Below are 25,106 nucleotides of genomic sequence, written 5' to 3' on the forward strand. Positions count from 1 at the left end.
CCTCTACACAACCCACTTTCCCACCAATCTTTGTGTCATTTGCAAATTTTGTTGCACTACACTCTGTCCCCTCTTCCAGGTCATCTATGTATATTGTAAATAGTTGTGGTCCCAGCACCGATCCCTGTGGCACACCACTAACCACCAATTTCCAACCCGAAAAGGACCCATTTATCCCGACTCTCTGCTTTCTGTTACCTAGCCAATTCTCTATCCATGCTAATACATTTCCTCTGACTCCGCGTACCTTTATCTTCTGCAGTAACCTTTTGTGTGGCACCTTATCGAATGCCTTTTGGAAATCTAAATACACCACATCCATCGGTACACCTCTATCCACCATGCTCGTTATATCCTCAAGAATTCCAGTAAATTAGTTAAACATGATTTCCCCTTCATGAATCCATGTTGCGTCTGCTTGATTGCACTATTCCTATCTAGATGTCCCGCTATTTTTTCCTTAATGATAGCTTCAAGCATTTTCCCCACTACAGATGTTAAACTAACCGGCCTATAGTTACCTGCCTTTTGTCTGCTCCCTTTTTTAAACAGTGGCATTACATTAGCTGCTTTCCAATCCGTTGGTACCTCCCCAGAGTCCAGAGAATTTTGGTAGATTATAACGAATGCATCTGCTATAATTCCGCCATCTCTTTTAATACCCTGGGATGCATTTCATCAGTACCAGGGGACTTGTCTACCTTGAGTCCCATTAGCCTGTCCAGCATTACCCCCCCTAGAGATAGTGATTATCTCAAGGTCCTCCCTTCCCACATTCCCATGACCAGCAATTTTTGGCATGGTTTTTGTGTCTTCCACTGTGAAGACCAAAGCAAAATAATTGTTTAAGGTCTCAGCCATTTCCACACTTCCCATTATTAAATCCCCCTTTTCATCTTCTAAGGGACCAACACTTACTTTAGTCACTCTTTTCCGTTTTATATATCGGTAAAAGCTTTTACTATCTGTTTTTATGTTTTGCGCAAGTTTACTTTCGTAATCTATCTTTCCTTTCTTTATTGCTTTCTTAGTCATTCTTTGCTGTCGTTTAAAATTTTCCCAATCTTCTAGCTTCCCACTAACCTTGGCCACCTTATACGCATTGGTTTTTAATTTGATACTCTCCTTTATTTCCTTGGTTATCCACGGCTGGTTATCCCTTCTCTTACCGCCCTTCTTTTTCACTGGAATATATTTTTGTTGAGCACTATGAAAGAGCTCCTTAAAAGTCCTCCACTGTTCCTCAATTGTGCCACCGTTTAGTCTGTGCTTCCAGTCTACTTTAGCCGACTCTGCCCTCATCCCACTGTAGTCCCCTTTGTTTAAGCAAACACACTCGACCAGCTCCACTGGGCGGCCACATTGTTTGCATACCCGACACGAGACTCCCTAAGCAAGCGCTCTACTCGGAACTCCGACATGACAAGCAAGCCCCAGGTGAGCAGAGGAAAGGTTACAAGGACACCCTCAAAGCCTCCCTGATAAAGTGCAACATCCCCACCGGCACCTGAGAGTCCCTGGCCAAAGACCGCCCTAAGTGGAGGAAGAGCATCCGGGAGGGCGCTGAGCACCTCGAGTCTCGTCGCCGAGAGCATGCAGAAAACAAGCGCAGGCAGCGGAAGGAGCATGCAGCAAACCAGACTCCCCACCCACCCCTTCCCTCAACCACTGTCTGTCCCACCCGTGACAGAGACTGTAATTCCCTTATTGGACTGTACAGCCACCTGAGAACTCACTTTTGGAATGGAAGCAAGTCTTCCTCGATTCTGAGGGACTGCCTAGTATGATGATGAAGAGCCATCTTGTGTGGAGCGTGCTTCTTCGTGATGACCTAAGGATATATCACAGTGGGGTCATGGGGTAGTGGCCAAAGATTTGTGCTGTGTAACTTTCCTCTCCTAGACCAGGTATTCTGAGACTAACAGGAACACCCAACCCCACAGCAGCGAAGCCGACATCTGACCTGTGATCCTCCCAGTCTGTCCGGCTTATTGAGATGCTGGTTGGTGAACTTACCCAAAAGACATTCAGGGAGCTGTACAGGCAACTCTTTGTCATTGGCTAACACTCAAAAGATGGATAGACTTTACACTTGCTTTGTGACTGTTCATCTTTGATGGGACGAGAGCAGAGAGAGTAAGAGCGAAGAGTAAAGACGTCTTACTGCCATTATATAGGGCCCTGGTGAGACCGCACCTGGAGTATTGTGTGCAGTTTTGGGGGGATTGTCCTATGAGGAGAGATTGAGTCGACTAGGCCGATATTCTCTAGAGTTTAGAAGAATGAAAATTCTTACAGGGCTTGACAGGGTAGATGCAGGGAGGATGTTTTCCCCTGGGCTGGGGAGTCTAGAACCAGGGGTCACAGTCTCAGGATAAGGGGTCGGCCATTTAGGACTGAGATGAGGAGGAATTTCTTCACTCAGAAGGTGGTGAATCTTTGGAATACTCTACCCCAGAGAGCTGTGGAGGCTTTGAGTATATTCAAGACAGAGGTCGATAGATTTTTGGATATTAAGGGAATTGAGGTTCATGGGGATAGTGCAGGAAAGTGGAGTTGAGGTCGAAGATCAGCCATGATCTTATTGAATGGCGGAGCAGGCTCGAGGGGCCAAATGGCCGACTCCTGCTCTCAATTCTTATGTTCTTAAACGAAGGACTCCTGTGTCTGATGGGAGTGTTAGTGGAGCTATGCTAGATGAAGTTGCACTCCATTTTGAATGAAAAACTCCATTTTGTGGGTCGTTTCTTTCAAGACTTTGCTGAAAGTGCCGAACGACCACAAATCCATCAGGCTGTAACTACAGTCACCCTGGACAGTTCTAATCTTCTCGTAGATCCATCAACATTCTCTTCTGCTGAGGGAAATGGATACGCTGGTTTATGTTAGGTGCCGACATCGTGCTGTGGGGCCTCTTTGTGTCTTTGAGTGAGTTGAGCTAATAATACCAACGGTAAAAGCCACATCAGAAGGTCATGGAGGAGCTAATGTAATGGCTCAGCACTCGAGAAAGTCCATGTTAATATAAGGTTGGGAGACAAAGAAGGGAGACATCTTAATCGTCGCCAGCAAAGCATCCTTTGTGATCAGGTGTTAGTCGTGAGTAAGTGTAGCATCTAATTTTTAATAAATCTGCAAGCATTTGACTGTGTATTGAATTTATCCTTGGCATACAGACACAGGGCTGGAAACGTTTTGTCTATATAGTATTACAAAACTCACATTCCCAACAAAGACCTCCTCGCTAAGTGTCTCCTTCCCTTTCTCTGCCTGCAATGTATTTCTATCCTTTTGTTGGTCTGTTTCTCTGTCTGTGTGTGTCTCAGTCTCTGTCTCTTTCTCTCCACTGCTGTCTGTCTTTTGGTCCCTAGCTCTCTCTTGCTGGCTGTTTCTCGTGTCCGGTCTGTTCCTTTACTCCCTGACGGGATTGGACAGGTTAGATGCGGGAAGAATGTTCCCAATGTTGGGGAAGTCCAGAACCAGGGGTCACTGTCTAAGGACAAGGGGTAAGCCATTTAGGACCGAAATGAGGAGAAACTTCTTCACTCAGAGAATTGTGAACCTGTGGAATTCTCTACCACAGAGAGTTGTTGAGGCTAGTTCGTTAGATATATTCAAAAGGGAGTTAGATGTGGCCCTTACGGCTAAAGGGATCAAGGGGTATGGAGAGAAGGCAGGAATGGGGTACTGAAGTTGCATGATCAGCCATGATCATATTGAATGGTGGTACAGGCTCAAAGGGCCGAATGGCCTACTCCTGCACCTATTTTCTATGTTTCTATGTCGCTGTCTGTCCCTCCCATTCCCTCCTCAGAGGCAGAAGATCCGAGGAGATGAAGGACTCCTTTCCCTGAGGGGCGCAAGGTCCCTCTCAACTGGGATGATGGTATCGCTCTCATCATCATCATAGGTGGTCCCTCGAACGAGGATGACTTGCTTCCACAAGGGTTCACGGATGTTTCAATGAAGGACCCGATGTTCCAGTCCTGAACTCCAACTGAGGGGATGGAAGATGCATGTGCGTGGATTTTTTTAACGTGTGGTGGCCGTTGCACACCAGCCACCACACGGGCTTGACAGACCTAGGTCTTGGTCCAGTGGCAAGGATTAACTAGGACGACTGGAGACCTGCTCTGCTGCACAGGACTAGTGCGCACACATATTGCAGTGTGGGCTGGCCCGTGCTGCCCCTGGGCCCTCGCCTCTCTAATGGGATGATGGTCTCTCTCTTATGGGATGGTCTCTCTCTAATGGGATAGTGTCTCTCTAATGGGATGATGGTATCTCTCTAATGCGATGGTCTCTTTCTAATGGGATGATGGTATCTCTCTAATGAGATGATGCTATCTCTCTAATGGGATGGTCTCTCGCTAATGGGATGAAGGTATCTCGCTAATGGGATGGTCTCTCTCAAATGGGATGGTCTCTCTCTAATGGGGATGAATGCACCTCTCTAATGGAATGGTCTTTCTCTAATGGGATGAAGGTCTGTATCACCTCCCCCCCTGCCCCCCAAGGTGACAGAAAGTATTCACCAGACTGCTACTGAGCCAAAAGGGATAATTGATGAGGTCAGGTTGCATGGATTAGGCTTATACTCTTGACTACAGAAGTTTAAGGGGTGATCTAATTGAGGTTTTGGATGATTAAAGTATTTAATAGAATAGATAGAGAGAGACTATTTCCTCTGGTGGGGGGGAGTCCAGAACAAGGGGGCATCACCTTAAAATTAGAGCCAGGCCATTCAGGGGTGATGTCAGGAAACACTTCTTCACACAAAGCGTGCTGGGAATCTGGAACTCTCTACCGCAAAAAGCTGCCAAGGCCAGGGGGGGGGGGGCCAATTGAATGTTTCAAAACTGAGATTGACAGATTTTTGTTGGGCAAAGGGTATTAAGGGTTATGGAACCAAGGCGGGCCGATGGAGTTAAGATACAGATCAACTGATTGAAGGGCGGAACAGGCCCGAGGGGCTTAATGGCCTCCTCCTGTCCCTATGTTCTTCACAACGCAACTGCATTGGGGTTGGTGGAAGAATAGGGACAAACAAGACAACAAATCGGTGGTCAGCCCTTGCGAGTCCGGGAAAGGGAGGGTTAACAGGAGAATGTACAGATCAAACTAATTAGACGCAGCGAGATTTCTTCCCCATTCAGTAGCCTGATTACACTCGAACGCCTGACAGCACCGGCGATTAAATCAAATTGCTCTCAGCAACCAATTACAATCTGTCAAAACAGGACATTTTCTCCTCAAATGGAGACTGGAATTTTTAACCTGAAATTTCTCCCCCCACCCCCCCCCATCACCCTCTGCCCCCCCCCCACCACCCGCCCACCGCCCACACCCGCCAAATGTTGGCAGGGATGATCAATCCTGTACAGTGTCAGCCGTGGCTCAGTGGGCAGCACTCTCGCCTCTAGGTCAGAAGGTTGATGGTTGATAGCCCCGCTCCAGGGAGTTGAGCACATAAATTGAGGCTGACACTCCCAGTGCAGGGCTGAGGGAGCGCCGCACTGTCGGAGGTGTGGTCTTTGACTGATGCGTTAAACCGAGGCCCCGTCTGCCCTCTCGGGTGGACACCGGGCCACATTCACAAGAAAGTGGATAAGCTTTCAACTTTTTTTTTCGCCGTAGTCGGGCTCCAAAAAAAACGGGCGTAACTCTTTCAAATACGGTACGCCAAGAAACCGGCACTGGGGAAAATTGAGCCCAGAGTCTGGACGCTTTCTCTCTCTATTCATTGTGGGTTTTAGACTTTGCCCCTCACCACATCACTACTGTCAGGGGGGTCGACAGACAACTCCCGCCGGAGTCTGGCCACCTCGGTTGGAGCCGTTCTGTTGGCGTTACCCAATCACCACTCACCAGCGCCCTTTCTTACTCTGCACGTGAAGGAGATCGCACACCACAAACAGGAAATAGCGGAAGCGCACAGTGCCGCTCGGTCGCGATTGGTCGAGAGAAAAGGCTGGTTGATGTTTAAAAAAAGAAAGGCTTACATTTCTTTAGCGCCTTTCACAACCACCGGACGTCTCAAAGCGCTTTACAGCCAATTAAATACTTTTGGAGTGTAGTCACGGTTGTAATGTGGGAAACGCGGCAGCTAATTTGCGCACAGCAAGCTCCCACAAACAGCAATGTGATAATGACCCGATAATCTGTTTTTGTTCTGTTGATTAAGGGATAAATATTGGCCCCAGGACACCGGGGATAACTCCCCCCCCTGCCTTTGCTCGAAATGGATGGGATCTTCAACAACCACCTGAGAGCAGACGGGGCCTCGGTTTAACGTCTCATCCGAAAGACGGCACTCCCTCAGTACTGCACTGGGAATGTCAGCCGACATTTTTGTGCTCAAATCCCTAGAGTGGGACTTGAACCCATGCCCTGTTGACTCAGAGGCGAGAGTGCTGCCCACTGAGCCACGGCTGACACTTAAGAAACCGATTCCGCTAATCAGAGCCTCCAGTGAAGAATAGTGTCCATGAGTATTGGCTGTTCGTGGTATTGTGGCCCAGCATTCCTGAGATTCCACGGCAAGCATCAACCCCCCACCCCTCCACGTGAGCGCTGCCCTTCGCTGGGAGAGAATCAGCCCTGGAGAGTGGAACCCAGAAGGGTCAGAGTTGCTGACTGACCTACTGTTCATTGGAAGCCTTGTCGCTCGGTATTTCATATTGGTTATCTTGGGCTAGACGTTCCATTTCAAACCGCTGGGTTAGTGCCCATATATCGCCCAGAAAGGCAGGCTAGCGCCCATTTTGCTTCAAAAGTGGAAAGTTGGGCCGGAACACAGCCGTAAAATTGCCGGCCCAACTTTCGTGTCACATCGCCGAGGTGATCGCTGAGGCCAGAAATTGGCCTACTTTGCGCCTCCCGCTATGTCTTCCAGGGGTGCTAATGTGGCGCTAGTGGCTCACTGACCGGGCGCGGCGAAAGAAACGGCTCCCGCTAAACTCCCGGTGAGGTCTGCAGCGGTGGGCGGTAACCCCTAGCGCCACGATCTCCGGCGCCCAGAGAGTGTGACATCATCGTCCTGCTACGCATCGCCCTGGACCCGGACTTTCGTTCCGTGCACCCACCCCACCCAACCCCCCCCCTCTCCCCCGCAACATCTCAGGGCGACAACACTGACAGCAGGAGGCGCTGTTCAGGAGGCTGGGGCTATGGGGGTAGCGGGGGGTAGGGGGCGCACGAGTTAAAGGGAGGTTGGTGCAAGAAAGAAAAAAAATTATCCTCATGCAAAATGGCCATTTTGCAGAGTTTTGTGCAGGCACCAACTATACACGTATGTACGTCATATACAAATGCAAAAATCTGCAGTACGTGTGCGCGCACACACATTCGCAGGCAAACATGTGCGTGCACACACACACGTGTTCACAAGCGCACACATGCTTGCGTAGGCAAACACGTCCGCGGACACAAGCACGTGCGCGCACACACACACCCATACCTGAACATACACACGTGTCTGCACACGCGCACACACGCACACACGCGATGGTTATTAGCCCTGAATTTTCTGACAGGCCCCCCTACCCCCGGGGCTGACACCGATTGCTGTGGGCTTCGGGAAGCTGCTCACCAATCGTAGTCCATGACGGCGATGATGACGTTGACGTGGTCCATGTTCTCGTTGGGAATGTCGAAGACCAACGCCTCGTTGTACACCGGGTTGAGTGTGTTCTTCTTGATCGAGGTCTTCCGCTTCTTCAGCCGCCTTCCCTCGCAGATCAGCGACGCCTTCACGTAGGGGTCTGTGAACACAGAGAGAGACTTGCATTTATATAGCGCCTGTCATGACCATCAGACGTCTCAAAGCGCTTTACAGCCAATGAATAACTTTTGGAGTGTAGTCACTGTTGTAATGCGGGAAACGCGGCAGCCAATTTGCGCACAGCAAGCTCCCACACACAGCAATGTGACAATGACCAGATAATCTGTTTTTTTGTGATGTTGATTGAGGGATAAATATTGGCCCCAGTACACCGGGGATAACTCCCCCTGCTTTTCTTCAAAATAGTGCCACGCGATCTTTACGTTCACCTGAGAGGGCAGGCGAAGCCTTGGTTTAACTTGTCATCCGAAAGACAGCACCTCCGACAGTGCGGCGCTCCCTCAGCACTGCACTGGGAGTGTCCGCCTCGATTTACGTGCTCAAGTCTCTGGAGTGGGCCTTGAACCCACAGCCTTCTGACTCAGAGGCGAGGGTGTTGCCCTCTGAGCCACGGCTGACACTGTCGGGACTAATCGTTCCTCCCAAATATTTAGTGTGTGTAGGCGATGGAGGGGGGGGGGGGGGGTTGAAATTTCAGGTGAAAAATTCAGTCTCCATTTGAGGAGAAAATGTCCTGTTTTGACAGATTGTAATTGGTTGCTGAGAGCAATTTGATTTAATCGCCGGTGCTGTCAGGCGTTCCAGTGTAATCAGGCTACTAACGGCAGGCTAGACAAGCATATGAGGGAGAGGGGAATAGAGGGTTACGCTGATAGATTTAGATGAGGAAAGACGGGAGGCGGCTCGAGTGGAGCATAAACGCCGGCGTGGACTGGTTGGGCCCAATGGCCTGTTTCTGGGCCGTATATCCTGTGCAATTTAATCCTATGACCTGTTGAACTGTACCAAGGAGAGTACAGGATGGTGAGGTGGTGAGGGTGGGTGTGAGGTGGGTGAGGGGGGGTGTGAGGGGGTTGAGGGGGTTGCGATGGGTGACGGGGGTGAGGTGGATGAGGGGGGGTGTGAGGTGGGTGTGAGGTGGATGAGGGAGGGGGTGAGGGGGTTGCGATGGGTGAGGGGGGTGTGAGTTGGGTGTATAATGGGTTTGAGAGGAGGTGAGAGGAGGGAGAAGGTCCTCTGTCTATTGTTGACGTGCCGTGGTGACGTTACCTGAAAAGCCGGTTAAATCCATTGCCTTCAGGTTGGTGGCCTTGATGATGGTGATGGTGAGTCTCCCGGCCGTCGGCAGATAACACAGGGAGAAGTTTATCTCACCCAAATCGGCTTTTTCCTGTTAGAAAAGATACATTGCTCGCAGTTAGTGAGGCGGATAACCATTCCAGAACACTTTGATATGATGGCTTTAATTCTCAGTACTGGCGTAAACATAGAAACATAGAACGTAGGTGCAGGAGTCGGCCATTTGGCCCTTCGAGCCTGCACCACCATTCAATATGATCATGGCTGATCTGGCCGTGGACTCAGCTCCACTTACCCGCCCGCTCCCCGTAACCCTTAATTCTCTAATTGGTTAAAAATCTATTTATCTGTGACTTGAATACATTCAATGAGCTAGCCTCAACTGCTTCCTTGGGCCGAGAATTCCACAGATTCACAACCCTCTGGGAGAAGAAATTCCTTCTCAACTCGGTTTTAAATTGTCTCCCCCGTATTTTGAGGCTGTGCCCCCTAGTTCTAGTCTCCCCGACCAGTGGAAACAACCTCTCTGCCTCTATATTGTCTATCCCTTTCATTATTTTAAATGTTTCTATAAGATCATCTCTCATCCTTCTGAACTCCAACGAGTAAAGACCCAGTCTACTCAATCTATCATCATAAGGTAACCCCCTCATCTCCGGAATCAGCCTAGTGAATCGTCTCTGTACCCCCTCCAAAGCTAGTATATCCTTCCTTAAGTAAGGTGACCAAAACTGCACGCAGTACTCCAGGTGCGGCCTCACCAATACCCTATACAGTTGCAGCAGGACCTCCCTGCTTTTGTACTCCATCCCTCTCGCAATGAAGGCCAACATTCCATTCACATTCCTGATTACCTGCTGCACCTGCAAACTAACTTTTTGGGATTCATGCACAAGGACCCCCAGGTCCCTCTGCACCTCAGCATGTTGTAATTTCTCCCCATTCAAATAATATTCCCTTTTACTGTTTTTTTTCCAAGGTGGATGACCTCACACTTTCCGACATTGTATTCCATCTGCCAAACCTTAGCCCATTCGATTAACCTATCCAAATCTCTTTGCAGCCTTTCTGTGTCCTCTACACAACCTGCTTTCCCACTAATCTTTGTGTCATCTGCAAATTTTGTTACACTACACTCTGTCCCCTCTTCCAGGTCATCGATGTATATTGTAAACAGTTGTGGTCCCAGCACCGATCCCTGTGGAACCACTAACCACCGATTTCCAACCCGAAAAGGACCCATTTATCCCGACTCTCTGCTTGCTGTTCGCCAGCCAATACTCTATCCATGCTAATCCATTTCCTCTGACTCCACGTACCTTTATCTTCTGCAGTAACCTTTTGTGTGGCACCTTATCGAATGCCTTTTGAAAATCTAAATACACCACATCCATCGGTACACCTCTATCCACCATGCTCGTTGTATCCTCAAAGAATTCCAGTAAGTTAGTTAAACATGATTTCCCTTTCATGAATCCATGTTGCGTCTGCTTGATTGCACTATTCTTATCTAGATGTCCCGCTATTTCTTCCTTAATGATAGTTTCAAGCATTTTCCCCACTACAGATGTTAAACTAACCGGCCTATAGTTACCTGCCTTTTGTCTGCCCCCTTTTTTAAACAGAGGCGTTACATTAGCTGCTTTCCAATCCGCTGGTACCTCCCCAGAGTCCAGAGAATTTTGGTAGATTATAACAAATGCATCTGCTATAACTTCCACCATCTCTTTTAATAACCTGGGATGCATTTCATCAGGACCAGGGGACTTGTCTATCTTGAGTCCCATTAGCCTGTCCAGCACTACCCCCCCTAGTGATAGTGATTGTCTCAAGGTCCTCCCTTCCCACATTCCTGTGACCAGCAATTTGTGGCATGGTTTTTGTGTCTTCCACTGTGAAGACCGAAGCAAAATAATTGTTTCAGGTCTCAGCCATTTCCACATTTCCCATTATTAAATCCCCCTTCTCATCTTCTAAGGGACCAACATTTACTTTTGTCACTCTTTTCCGTTTTATATATCTGTAAAAGCTTTTACTATCCGTTTTTATGTTTTGCGCAAGTTTACCTTCATAATCTATCTTTCCTTTTTTTTATTGCTTTCTTAGTCATTCTTTGCTGTCGTTTAAAATTTTCCCAATCTTCTATTTTCCCACTAACCTTGGCCACCTTATACGCATTGGTTTTTAATTTGATACTCTCCTTTATTTCCTTGGTTATCCACCGCTGGTTATCCCTTCTCTTACCGCCCTTCTTTTTCACTGGAATATATTTTTGTTGAGCACTATGAAAGAGCTCCTTAAAAGTCTTCCACTGTTCCTCAATTGTGCCACCGTTTAGTCCTTGTTTCCAGTCTACTTTAGCCAACTCTGCCCTCATCCCACTGTAGTCCCCTGTGTTTAAGCATAGTACGCTCGTTTGAGACACTACTTCCTCATCCTCAATCTGTATTACAAATTCAACCATACTGTGATCACTCATTCCGAGAGGATCTTTCACTAGGAGATTGTTTATTATTCCTGTCTCATTACACAGGATCAGATCTAAGATAGCTTGCTTCCTTGTAGGTTCTGTAACATACTGTTCTAAGAAACAATCCCGTATGCATTCTATGAATTCCTCCTCCCGGCTACCCCGTGCGATTTGATTTGACCAATCGATATGCAGGTTAAAATCCCCCATGATTACTGCTGTTCCTTTTTCACATGCCTCCATTAATCCCTTGATTATTGCCCTCCCCATCGTGAAGTTATTATTTGGGGGCCTATAAACCATGCCCACCAGTGACTTTTTCCCCTTACTATCTCTAATCTCCACCCACAATGATTCAACATTTTGTTCATTAGAGCCAATATCGTCTCTCACAACTGCCCTGATATCATCCTTTATTAACAGAGCTACCCCACCTCCTTTCCCTTCTTGTCTATCTTTCCGAATCGTCAGATACCCCTGTATGTTTAATTCCCAATCTTGGCCACCCTGCAACCACGTTTCTGTAATGAACACCAAATCATACCCATTTGTAATGATTTGTGCCATCAACTCATTTACTTTATTTCGAATGCTGCGTGCGTTTAGGTAAAGTGTTTTAATACTAGTTTTTAAACCATGATTTTTAGTTTTGACCCCTCCTGCAGCCCCTTTATATTCAGTTGCCATTTTTGTTTTTTGCCTTGGGTTTCTCTGCCCTCCACTTTTACTCATCTCCTTTCTGTCTTTTGCTTCTAACGAACTGGCCTCAACAACTTTCTGTCGTAGAGAATTCCACAGGTTCACAATTCTCTGAGTGAAGAAGTTTCTCCTCATCTTGGCTTACCCCTTATCCTTAGACTGTGACCCCTGGTTCTGGACTTCCCCAACATCAGGAACATTCTTTCTGCATCTAACCTGTCCAATCCTGTCAGAATTTTATATGCTTCTGTGAGATCCCCTCTCATTCTTCTAAATTCCAGTGAATATAAGCCCAGTCGATCCAGTCTTTCTTCATATGTCAGTCCTGCCATCCCAGGAATCAGTCTAGTGAACCTTCGCTGCACTCCCTCAATAGCAAGAATGTCCTTCCTCAGATTAGGAGACCAAAACTGTACACAATATTCCAGGTGTGGTCTCACCAAGGCCCTGTACAACTGCAGTAAGACCTCCCTGCTTCTATACTCAAAACCCCTCGCTATGAAGGCCAACATGCCATTTGCCTTCTTCACCGCCTGCTGTACCTGCATGCCAACTTTTAATGACTGATGCACAGGCTGCTCACAGGACATGAGTACAGGTCCAGAGACATGAGTTCAAATCCCACCACGGCAGCTGGGAAATTTAAATTCAATAAATGTTTTTAAAATCTGGAATACAAAGCTAGTGTCAGTCATGGTGACCATGATTGTCGTAAAAACCCATCTGGTTCACTAATGCCCTTTCGGGGAAGGAAATCTGCCGCCCTTACCCGGTCTGGCCGATATGTGACTCCAGACCCACAGCAATGTGGTTGATTCTTAACTGCCCCTCTGAAATGGCCCAGCGAGACACTCAGTTGTATAAGGCGGCTCACCACCACCTTCTCGAGGGACAATTAGGGAGGGGCAATAAATGCCATCGACACCCACAACCCGTGGAAGAATAAAAAAAAGGAATCGTGGCTCGATCGACCAGCGAAAGATACGGAATTGTATTCGAGAACGTTTATGTCCGCACTTGTTCATAAGAACATAAGAAATAGGAGCAGGAGTCGGCCATTTGGCCCCTCGAGCCTGCTCCGCTATTCAATAAGATCATGGCTGATCTGATCTTGGCCTCAGCTCCACTTCCCTTCCCCTCCCGTTCCCTATCACCCTCGACTCCCATTATCGTTCAAAAATCTGTCTATCTCCGCCTTAAATATATTCAATGACTCCACTCCAAAAAGTACTTCATTGGCTGCAAAGCGCTTTGAGACGTCCGGTGGTCGTGAAAGGCGCTATATAAATGCAAGTCTTTCTTTACAATCTGCACGTAGTCCTTCGTGTCTCGATCCCTTCCTGTTGTGACTGACCACACACACACACACACACTGCCATTTCAATCAGATTTCAACACAATTAATAGTTGCTTAAGGAGAGGTAAGTGATGGATGGGCTCTATTACCTAATAGCACTAGAGAAAGTGCAGTAAAGCATCTCTACTTAGCTCTGCCCGACAACTAATCTGTTTTAGCATTCAGCCTTGCCCCGTGCCAAACCAATTACTTACCCAGTGGCTCCTCGCATCCCGGTATGAACATGCTTTCCAGCACATCACTGTCCAAGTCATTAAAGGAAGGGTGCCTAAAAGTTAAAGACTACAGCAACCTTGGAGAACTGCAAGTCTGCAATGTTTTTCTTTTAATGTTCATTCTCTGGATGTGGGCGTCGCTGCCAAGGCCGGCATTTATCGCCCGTCCCTAATCACCCCTTGAGAAGGTGGTGGTGAGCCGCCTTCTTGAACCGCTGCAGTCCCGTGTGGTGAAGGTGCTCCCACAGTGCTGTTAGGGAGGGAGTTCCAGGACTGTGACCCGGAGGCGATGAAGGAACGGACGCTATCTCTCCATGTCGGGATGGTGTGTGACTCGGAGGTGGAACTCGGAGGTGCTGGGTGTTCCTGTGTGTCTGCCGCCCTTGTCCCTCTAGCTGGTGGAGGTGGCGGGTTTGGGAGGTGCTGTCGACGAATACGCTCGATCACACCAGGGGAAGGAGTAGAAAGCGATTCTTGCCATGGTCGGATGCTCAACCCTCCTAAACAGTCATTCTTCAACTGTGTGTGAGATTAGGCACAGAGCGGCAGACTGTTTGATCCCAGCCAATCCAAATCACTTGATGGACTCTCACGCACACACACTCGCACATGCTCACATTCACGCACACTCGCACGCACAATTGCACTCGCGCACACACACTCGCACATGCTCACACTCGCGCGCACACACTCGCGCACTCATGTGCTCGCACACGCTCACACTCGCGCACACTCACGCACACACACTCGCACATGCTCACGTTCACGCACACTCGCACACACAATTGCACTCGCGCACACTCGCGCACACACACTCGCACACGCTCACACTCGCGCACACTCACGCACACACACTCGCACGTGCTCACACTCACGCACTCGCACACACACTCGCACATGCTCACACTCGCGCACACTCACTCGCACACGCTCACACTCACACACTCGCACACGCTCATACTCATGCACACACGCTCATACTCGCGCACACTCACGCACACACACTCACACACGCTCACACTCATGCACACACGCTCACACGCACACACACTCACACTCGTGCACACTCGCGCACACATGCTCACACTCGTGCACACTCATGCACACACACTGGCACACGCTCACAGTCGCACACACTCACGCACACACGCTCACACTCATGCACACACGCTCACACGCGCTCACACTCACGCACACACACTCACACTCGCACACACTCACGCACACATGCTCATACTCGTGCACACTCGCGCACACTCACGCACGCACACTGGCACACGCTCACAGTCGCACACACTCACGCACACACACTCGCACATGCTCACATTCACGCACACTCGCACACACAATTGCACTCGCGCACACTCGCACACATTCGCGCACACACACTCGCACACGCTCACACTCGCGCACACTCACACACACACTCGCACATGCTCATACTCATGCACACTCGCGCACACTCACTCGCATACGCTCACACTCACGAACACACACTCGCACATGCTCACACTCGCGCGCACACGCTCACACTCGCGCACACACGCTCACACGCGCTCACACTCACGCACACACACTCACACATGCTCACACTCGCGCACACATGCTCACACTCGCGCACACACACTCGCACACGCTCACACTCGCGCACACACACTTGCACGCGCACACTCGCACACACTCACACTCACACTAGCGCACACTCACACTCACGCACACACACGTATTCCAACAGGGGCCTCTGCATAGTAATCAGAGGCTGATCTTCTCTCTCTATAGCACCAGGGGTGATGAGGGCGATTCCCACCACTACAACAACAACTTGTATTTATATAGCACCTTTAACGTAGTGAAACCTCCCAAGGCGCTTCACAGGAGTGTTATGCGATAAAAAAATTCGACACCTAGCCACATAAATAGAAATTAGCGCAGGGCTTGGTCAAAGAGGTCGGTATTAAGGAGCATCTTGAAGGAGGAAAGAGAGGTAGAGAGGCGGAGAGGTTTAGGGAGGGAGTTCCAGAGCTTGGGGCCCAGGCAACAGAAGGCACGGCCACCGATGGTTGAGCGATTATAATCAGAGATGCTCATGAGGGCAGAATTAGAGGAGCGCAGACATCTCGGAGGATTGTGGGGCTGGAGGAGATTACAGAGATTGGGAGGGGCGAGGGCCATGAAGGGATTTGAAAACAAGGATCAGCCAAGATCAGCTATTGTAAGCCAGAATGTTCTTCAGGGCCCTTTGTGCTGTTCATTCCATTTGCACCCCAACTATGCATTTCGTTCCTGGAGTAATTACTCCCCTTCCCCCAACACCTCGCTGACAAACCTCACAGAACAAAACATGAGGTTTGGTTGTCCTCCCTGTGGTTTATGTTTCACGGTGTCGCTCCGAATGACCTCAGAGGAATCTTTCTTCCTCCTGTGTGGCACAGTGTCAGCCGGGGCCCAGTGGGAAGCACTCTCTCGCCTCTGAGTCAGGTGGGTTCAAGTCCCACTACAGAGAGTTGAGCACAGAAATCCAGGCCGACACTCCCAGTGCAGTGCTGAGGGAGCGCCGCACTGTCGGAGGTGCCGTCTTTCGGATGAGACGTTAAACCCAGGCCCCGTCTGCTCTCTCAGGTGGACGTAAAAGATCCCGCGGCCACTGTTTCGAAGAAGAGCAGGGGGAGTTATCCCCCGTGTCCTGGGGCTAATATTTATCCCTCAATCAACATAACAGAAAGCAGATTATCTGGATAATTATCACATTGCTGTTTGTGGGAGCTTGCTGTGCGCAAATGGGCTGCCGCGTTTCCCGCATTACATAAGAACATAAGAAATAGGAGCAGGAGTAGGCCATATGACCCCTCGAGCCTGCTCCGCCATTTAATATGATCATGGCTGATCCGATCATGGACTCAGCTCCACTTCCCCGCCCGCTCCTCATAACCCCTTATCTCTTTATCCATTAAGAAACTGTCTATCTCTGTCTTAAATGTATTTAATGTCCCAGCTTCCACAGCCCTCTGAGGCAGCGAATTCCACAGATTTACAACCCTCCGAGAGAATACACTCCAAAAGTACTTCATTGGCTGTAAAGCCCTTTCGAGGCGTCCGGTGGTCGTGAAAGGCGCTGTATAAATGCAATTCTTTCCTTTTGATCTTTCACTGAGGGCCTGACTGATGGAATGAGGGCCTGGTGCTCAAATTGAGGCCGAGTTGGCAGCTCTTGTAAGCTCTCCCAAAGGTAATTCCACTTGGCTGTTCTCATTTGTTCACTGCCCCGAGAGGCCTTTCGCGTCTGCCCCCGATGGCAACCTTTAACCTCTGGCCCCCATTCCCCTCCCCCGTCGGCCACTGCCCCGCTGGGAGCCCAGCCGGTAATGAGTCATTCCGTAGACCCAGCTGTGGCAGCCGAGCTGAATAAAATTTGGGACTGAGGGATATCTGTGAGGAGGAATAAGAATTTAATGTTGAGTCATCGGTCTCTGGGCTCCCACTCTAATTGTCAGCTCGAATAACATGAGGGCAGAGGGCTGGCAGTCTCAGTGTCAGAGACATGGACCATGTACGGCAGACACCTCAAATCGCTGGAGAAATACCACCAACGATGTCTCCGCAAGATCCTGCAAATCACCTGGGAGGACAGACGCACCAACGTTAGCGTCCTCGACCAGGCCAACATCCCCAGCATCGAAGCACTGACCACACTCGACCAGCTCCGCTGGGCAGGGCCACATTGTCCGCATGCCAGACACGAGACTCCCAAAGCAAGCGCTCTACTCGGAACTCCTGCACGGCAAGCGAGCCAAAGGTGGGCAGAGGAAATGTTACAGGGACACCCTCAAAGCCTCCCTGATAAAGTGCAACATCCCCACTGACACCTGGGAGTCCCTGGCCTAAGACCAGTCCGCCCTAAGTGGAGGAAGCGCATCCGGGAGGGCGCTGAGCGCCTCGAGTCTCGTCGCCGAGAACATGCAGAAATCAAGCGCAGGCAGCGGAAGGAGCGTGCGGCAAACCAGTCCCACCGTGCCCTTCCCTCAACCACTGTCTGTCCCACCTGTGACAGGGACTGTGGCTCTCGTATTGGACTGTTCAGCCACCTACGAACTCATGTTTAGAGTGGAAGCAAGTCTTCCTCGATTCCGAGGGACTGCCTATGACGATGAGTGTCAGTGACAAGGCTTTGCCAATTCTGGTTGGAGTTTTCTTCACATGACCTCCCACCTCCAAACACTCCGCCCTTTCAATCAGCCTTATTTCCCCGTCTCCAATATTTTTACAGCATACAATTTTTTTTGTTGCGGGGGGCGCCTTTCAACAATATCCAAGTGATTAATCTCTTCATTCTAGGAGACTTCAGGGCAGTCCTGGAGGGGTTGGAAATCCCTGTCGGTCACTAAGGGCCCGCTCTCTTGAATGTCCTGCTCTGTGGAAGTGAAGTGGGAGTCAATCTGAGACCGCACCTGGAGCACCGCACACAGTTTTATGTAAGGAAGGATCATCATCATAGGCAGTCCCTCAAAATCGAGGAAGACTTGTTTCCACTCTAAAAGTGAGTTCTCAGGTGACTGAACAGTCCAATACGGGAATTACAGTCTCTGTCACAGGTGGGACAGATAGTCGTTGAGGGAAAGGGTGGGTGGGACTGGTTTGCCGCACGCTCCTTCCGCTGCCTGCGCTTGGTTTCTGCACGCTCTCGGCGACGAGACTCGAGGTGCTCAGCGCCCTCCCGGATGCTCTTCCTCCACTTAGGGCGGTCTTTGGCCAGGGACTCCCAGGTGTCGGTGGGGATGCCGCACTTTATCAGGGAGGCTTTGAGGGTGTCCTTGAAACGTTTCCTCTGCCCATCTGGGGCTTGCTTGCTCTGTAGGAGTTCTGAGTAGAGCGCTTGCTTTGGGAGTCTCGTGTCTGGGGCATGCGGACGACATGGCCCGCCCAGCAGAGCTGGTCGAGTGTGGTCAGTGCTTCGATGCTGGGGATGTTGGCCTGGTCGAGGACGCTAACGTTGGTGCGTCTGTCCTCCCAGGGGACTTGCAGGATCTTGCGGAGACATCGTTGGTGGTATTTCTTGCCTTGGAGGCTTTGCAACAACGGTTCACTAGATTGATTCCTGGGGTGAGAGGGGGAGGGGAGGCTTTTGCCGGGAACTCTATCCTCTCTGTGAGTGCTTTGCAAGGGAGTTCTGCAGTCGGAATGGCTCGAATTGCACTTTGCAAAGTCGCTCAGAACATGGGCTGGGCGGTTCCAACTGCACATTCCAGAGAAACTTCTGGGTGTGGCTTATCCTCCAAGTGGACCAATCAGCAATCAGGTCATGTGATATTGGAGTGCCAATCAGCCAGGAACAGAATGCAAGTAACTGGTTTCCGTTTTATGATGTGAGATTGTGTAGAATGGGCCTATACTCTCTGGAGTTGAGAAGAATGAGAGGTGATCTCATTGAAACATACAAGATTCTGAAGGGGATTGGCAGGGTAGATGTTGAGAGGTTGTTTCCTCCGGTCTGCAGAGTCTAGAACTAGTTGGGGGGGGGGTGGCGGGCGGAGGGGGGAGGGTTATAGTCTCAGGATAAGGGGTCGGCCATTTAGGACTGAGATGAGGAGGAATTTCTTCACTCAGAGGGTGGCGAATCTTTGGAATTCTCTGCCCCAGAGGGCTCTGGAGGCTCAGTCGTTGAGTATATTCAAGGCTGAGAGCGATAGATTTTTGGGGTCTAGGGGAATCAAGGAATATGGGGATCGGGCGGGAAAGTGGAGTTGAGGTCAATGATCAGCCATGATCTTATTGAATGGCGGAGCAGGCTCAAGGGACCGTGTGGCCTGCTCCTGCTCCTCGTTCTTACGTTCTTATGCTCTTAGCCTCGGGAAGGCCGCAAATCGGCAATCGCCATGGTGACGGGACGCGAGTCGCGCGCCGGACCCCAGCCAAGCCGTGACGGCAAGCCTCAGAGAAATGGAATGCTTCCCGTGAGGAGAACACGGAAAGCTGGGAGTATCAGGGTCCGCCTTAAACAGCAGTCCCCGTGCCGCCATTTCCATGACTCGAACCCCCTTGGCGACAGCTGGTGATGTGGGACCTTCTGCGGTGGTGGTCACCTTTCCGAGGCGGAGGGGGTGAGGTCAGCGGGATGTCAGTGCGGCCAAAACGTGACATAGAAACATAGAAACATAGAAAATAGGTGCAGGCGTAGGCCATTCGGCCCTTCGAGCCTGCACCGCCATTCAATACGATCATGGCTGATCATTCACCTCAGTACCCCTTTCCTGCTTTCCCTCCATACCCCTTGATCCCCTTAGCCGTAAGGACCATTCCCTCTTGAATATATCCAACGTAGCGAGGCGTCGCGTGTGACTGGGAATTCCTTAAAACTAGGCCCTGGGGAAAGAGAGACCTTGAATTTATATAGCGCCTTTCACCACCTCAGGACAAGGCCGAAAGCGCTTCACAGCCAATAAATTAGCTTTTCGAAGTGTAGCCGCCATGGTATTGCAGGCAACGCGGCAACAACAACAACAAAAAATGCGCACAGCAAGATGCCACAAACACCGCTGAGATAATGACCGAATATACTTGTTTTTTTTTTTTTACAGAGGTTGGTTGAAGGGGGGGCTGGAGAGAACTCTCCTGCTCTCCTTCAGTAACGGGCTGTGGGATTGTCTACGTCCACCCGAGACAGGCGGACAGGGACCCTCGGTTTGACATCTCCTCCGAAAGACGGCACCTCCGACAGCGGGCGCTCCCTCAGCAATGTTACCAATTTAGCCGCGTGGCCACATGGCTCTCTGCCGGTTCCGCACAGCCGGAGATCGGCGTCCGCGCAGGACTACCGAACGGGTGCGTAATTTTAAATGGCTCGCGCCGCCCCTTAAAAGGGGAAGTTGCCCTTGTTCTCATATTTACGAAAGGATATACTTGCTTTGGAGGCAGTTCAGAGAAGGTTCACTCGGTTGATTCCGGAGATGAGGGGGTTGACTTATGAGGAAAGGTTGAGTAGGTTGAGCCTCTACTCATTGGAGTTCAGAAGAATGAGAGGTGATCTTATCGAAACGTATAAGATTATGAGGGGGCTCGACAAGGTGGATGCAGAGAGGATGTTTCCACTGATGGGGGAGACTAGAACTAGAGGGCACGATCTTAGAATAAGGGGCCGCCCATTTAAAACTGAAATGAGGAGGAATTTCTTCTCTCGGAGGGTTGTAAATCTGTGGAATTCGCTGCCTCAGAAAGCTGTGGAAGCTGGGACATTGAATAAATTTAAGACAGAGATAGACAGTTTCTTAACGGATAAGGGAATAAGGATTTCTGGGGACCAGGCAGGGAAGTGGAGCTGAGTCCATGATCGGCTCAGCCATGATCTTATTGGATGGCGGAGCAGGCTCGAGGGGCCTGTAAGGTTCGAAAATCCACGGCCGCATTTTACTGGAATAACCTAAGGACAAGAAAACTACCATGGGATCGTCCTATACATTTTAAATGAACATTTTTGGCCAAGTAAATTCCTCAGACCAGGCAGGCTGGGAAACGTGTGGGCGGACATAGACATTGTGGAGTCTGGCTCACAAGCGAGACAGAGGCACTGGCCAATGGGGGAAAAGTGCATTCTGGCCGGCCAATCAGGGGTCGAGTCGGGTCTGAAGCGGGGAAATCCTCAACCAATGGGGACTACCCAGCCGAGTGTGAAAATATGACTCACCCCTAATGAATGTGGACCACCATCTACCTAATGGCCCATCAAAGGGGAGGCCCAAACCGATTGACTCCCAGAATTGTTACAATGGACCAGCAGACTTTGAGGCACCAATGTGCACTGAAACAATACCCCTGTCCTCACACCTACCTGTACCTGTGACATCTTCTGATTAAATATTCAAAGCTATCTCCCCGCCCAAACTTACACAATGGACCACCAACTGAGTTTGAGCGTGAAAAGGCCAGGACTAAATTAGATACAAATATAGGACGTACAGAAGCAGTGGGAGTCAGCTTGTGGGAGTTGAGTCAGCTTTTCACAGGGCCCTCGCTCTGGGGAAGGTGTGCTTAACTCCAGCAGCTTTTTGCTCAGGGCCTTCATAGCGAGGGGATTTGAATACAGGGGCAGGGAGGTGTTGCTACAGTTGTACAGGGCCTTGGTGAGGCCACACCTGGAGTATTGTGTACAGTTTTGGTCTCCTAACTTGAGGAAGGACATTCTTGCTATTGAGGGAGTGCAGCGAAGGTTCACCAGACTGATTCCCGGGATGGCGGGACTGACCTATCAAGAAAGATTGGATCAACTGGGCTTGTATTCACTGGAGTTCAGAAGAATGAGAGGGGATCTCATAGAAACGTTTAAAATTCTGACGGGTTTAGACAGGTTAGATGCAGAAAGAATGTTCCCAATGTTGGGGAAGTCCAGAACCAGGGGTCACAGTCTGAGGATAAGGGGTAAGCCATTTAGGACCGAGATGAGGAGAAACTTCTTCACCCAGAGAGTGGTGAACCTGTGGAATTCTCTACCACAGAAAGTAGTTGAGGCCAATTCACTAAATATATTCAAAAGGGAGTTAGATGAAGTCCTTACTACTCGGGGGATCAAGGGTTATGGCGAGAAAGCAGGAAGGGGGTACTGAAGTTTCATGTTCAGCCATGAACTCATTGAATGGCGGTGCAGGCTAGAAGGGCTGAATGGCCTACTCCTGCACCTATTTTCTATGTTTCTATGAGCCGACCGAGAGGCAAATAGAAGAAATCGATGCAACATCGAGGAGGAAAACCGAACCGACCAACAACGTAAAACCCATGCCAGAGGGACCCCGAGCTGAAATAAGTGCCCCCAGAACCCCGGAGTTGATAGGATTGTGAGTATAGCGCAAACCCCCTCACAGACTCAATTTAGGATAGGAATTGGTAAGAAGGGTGGAAGTGGGAGGTGGGGTTGTGTGTGGGTGGAATGTTTCAACCTCTTGTTTCGACCTCAGTAGTGGGTAAAATGATGGAATCAATTATTAAGGATGTCATAGCAGTGCATCTGGAAAATGGTGACATGATAGGTCCAAGTCAGCATGGATTTGTGAAAGGGAAATCATGCTTGACAAATCTTCTGGAATTTTTTGAGGATGTTTCCAGTAAAGTGGACAAAGGAGAACCAGTTGATGTGGTATATTTGGACTTTCAGAAGGCTTTCGACAAGGTCCCACACAAGAGATTAATGTGCAAAGTTAAAGCACATGGGATTGGGGGTAGTGTGCTGACGTGGATTGAGAACTGGTTGTCAGACAGGAAGCAAAGAGTAGGAGTAAACGGGTACTTTTCAGAATGGCAGGCAGTGACTAGTGGAGTGCCGCAAGGTTCTGTGCTGGGGCCCCAGCTGTTTACATTGTACATTAATGATTTAGACGAGGGGATTAAATGCAGTATCTCCAAATTTGCGGATGATACTAAGTTGGGTGGCAGTGTGAGCTGCGAGGAGGATGCTATTAGGCTGCAGAGTGACTTGGATAGGTTAGGTGAGTGGGCAAATGCATGGCAGATGAAGTATAATGTGGATAAATGTGAGGTTATCCACTTTGGTGGTAAAAACAGAGAGACAGACTATTATCTGAATGGTGACAGATTAGGAAAAGGGAAGGTGCAACGAGACCTGGGTGTCATGGTACATCAGTCATTGAAGGTTAGCATGCAGGTACAGCAGGCGGTTAAGAAAGCAAATGGCATGTTGGCCTTCATAGCGAGGGGATTTGAATACAGGGGCAGGGAGGTGTTGCTACAGTTGTACAGGGCCTTGGTGAGGCCACACCTGGAGTATTGTGTACAGTTTTGGTCTCCTAACTTGAGGAAGGACATTCTTGCTATTGAGGGAGTGCAGCGAAGGTTCACCAGACTGATTCCCGGGATGGCGGGACTGACCTATCAAGAAAGATTGGATCAACTGGGCTTGTATTCACTGGAGTTCAGAAGAATGAGAGGGGACCTCATAGAAACGTTTAAAATTCTGACGGGTTTAGACAGGTTAGATGCAGAAAGAATGTTCCCAATGTTGGGGAAGTCCAGAACCAGGGGTCACAGTCTGAGGATAAGGGGTAAGCCATTTAGGACCGAGATGAGGAGAAACTTCTTCACCCAGAGAGTGGTGAACCTGTGGAATTCTCTGCCACAGAAAGTAGTTGAGGCCAATTCACTAAATATATTCAAAAGGGAGTTAGATGAAGTCCTTACTACTCGGGGGATCAAGGGTTATGGCGAGAAAGCAGGAAGGGGGTACTGAAGTTTCATGTTCAGCCATGAACTCATTGAATGGCGGTGCAGGCTAGAAGGGCTGAATGGCCTGCTCCTGCACCTATTTTCTATGTTTCTATGTTTCTTATCTTCCCCTTCCCCTGTTGTGAGAATCTTTCGTGTTGTTGAGTGAGATTGTGCCATTACTGCTATTTACAACCTCTTCCTATACCCTCTATCTTTGTGTTTACTAGTCTAAATAAACAACATTAGCCATTTTGCACTCTTACCCACTGTGTCTGGTGCCTCGTTTACTCACCCATCCTCATAAACCGTACGTACAGAACCTCAGGGGAGTGTGGATTCGAACCCACACCCCAAGCTCCCCTTACAGGCCGTATGGCCTACTCCTGCTCCTAGTTCTTATGTTCTTATCAGGGGCCCTTTCATGTACCAGCCTTCTTTGTTTCAGCTGACGGAAGGGCCGAGAACCAGAGGACACACAGATTTAAGGCGATTGGCAGAAGAACCAAAGGCAACGCGAGGAAAGACGTCTTTTCACGCAGCGAGTGATGAGGATCTAGAACGCAGTGCCTGAAAGGGCGGGGGAGGCAGACTCAATCGTGGTTCGCAAAAGGAAACTGGATGAACACCTGCAGGAATAATAATTTGCCGGGCTGCGGGGAAAGGGCGGGGGAGTGGGACTGGCTGAGCTGCTCTTGCAGGGAGCCGGCACGGGCTCGATGGGCCGAATGGCCTCCTTCTGTGCTGTAACCGTTCTATGATTCTATTCTCTGATTCTCTGCTACCTGCTTCCCATTATTGATGTTCTCCAGCAGGGATGTAAAACATTAGCTCAATTGGCCTTTCGCCTTGCGAGGGGTGGGAGGGGGATGAGGGAGGGAACCATGTGTAGAAGCGTTTGATCTGTAACCATCATGGAGGCGTTATTGGAAAATTCACCCCATATAAACACACATCAAAAATCGTTATCAGTTCAGCTATTAAAAGCAGCCGCTTTTTAATTAAGAGCCAGAGGGCAAGATGTGGAGATTTTTATTCTTGAAACACAGCTTGCTGTTATCTGCAATAAGAACTTAAGAAATAGGAGCAGGAGTCGGCCATTTGACCCCTCGAGCCTGCTCCACCATTTAATAAGATCGTGGCTGATCTGATCATGGACTCAGCTCCACTTCCCCGCCCGCTCCCCATAACCCCTTATCCCCTTATCGCTCAAAAATCTGTCGATCTCCCCCTTAAATATAT

At 49.5% G+C, this 25,106-nt stretch overlaps 1 protein-coding gene across 1 annotated transcript in view; it reads right to left on the minus strand.

The window, feature by feature from the left end:
- syt3 (synaptotagmin III) overlaps positions 1-25,106 on the minus strand; it is a 72,719-nt gene that overhangs the window by 14,506 nt on the left and 33,107 nt on the right. The window contains exons 4-5 of the mRNA XM_070862357.1: positions 8,894-9,014; positions 7,592-7,763 (exon numbers count right to left, since the gene is read on the minus strand). Coding sequence (XP_070718458.1) covers positions 7,592-7,763; positions 8,894-9,014 — 293 coding nt within the window. The remainder of the gene's footprint in view (positions 1-7,591; positions 7,764-8,893; positions 9,015-25,106) is intronic.

The sequence above is a fragment of the Pristiophorus japonicus genome, chromosome 19 (genome assembly GCF_044704955.1).
Source record: "Pristiophorus japonicus isolate sPriJap1 chromosome 19, sPriJap1.hap1, whole genome shotgun sequence".
NCBI lineage: Eukaryota > Metazoa > Chordata > Chondrichthyes > Pristiophoridae > Pristiophorus > Pristiophorus japonicus.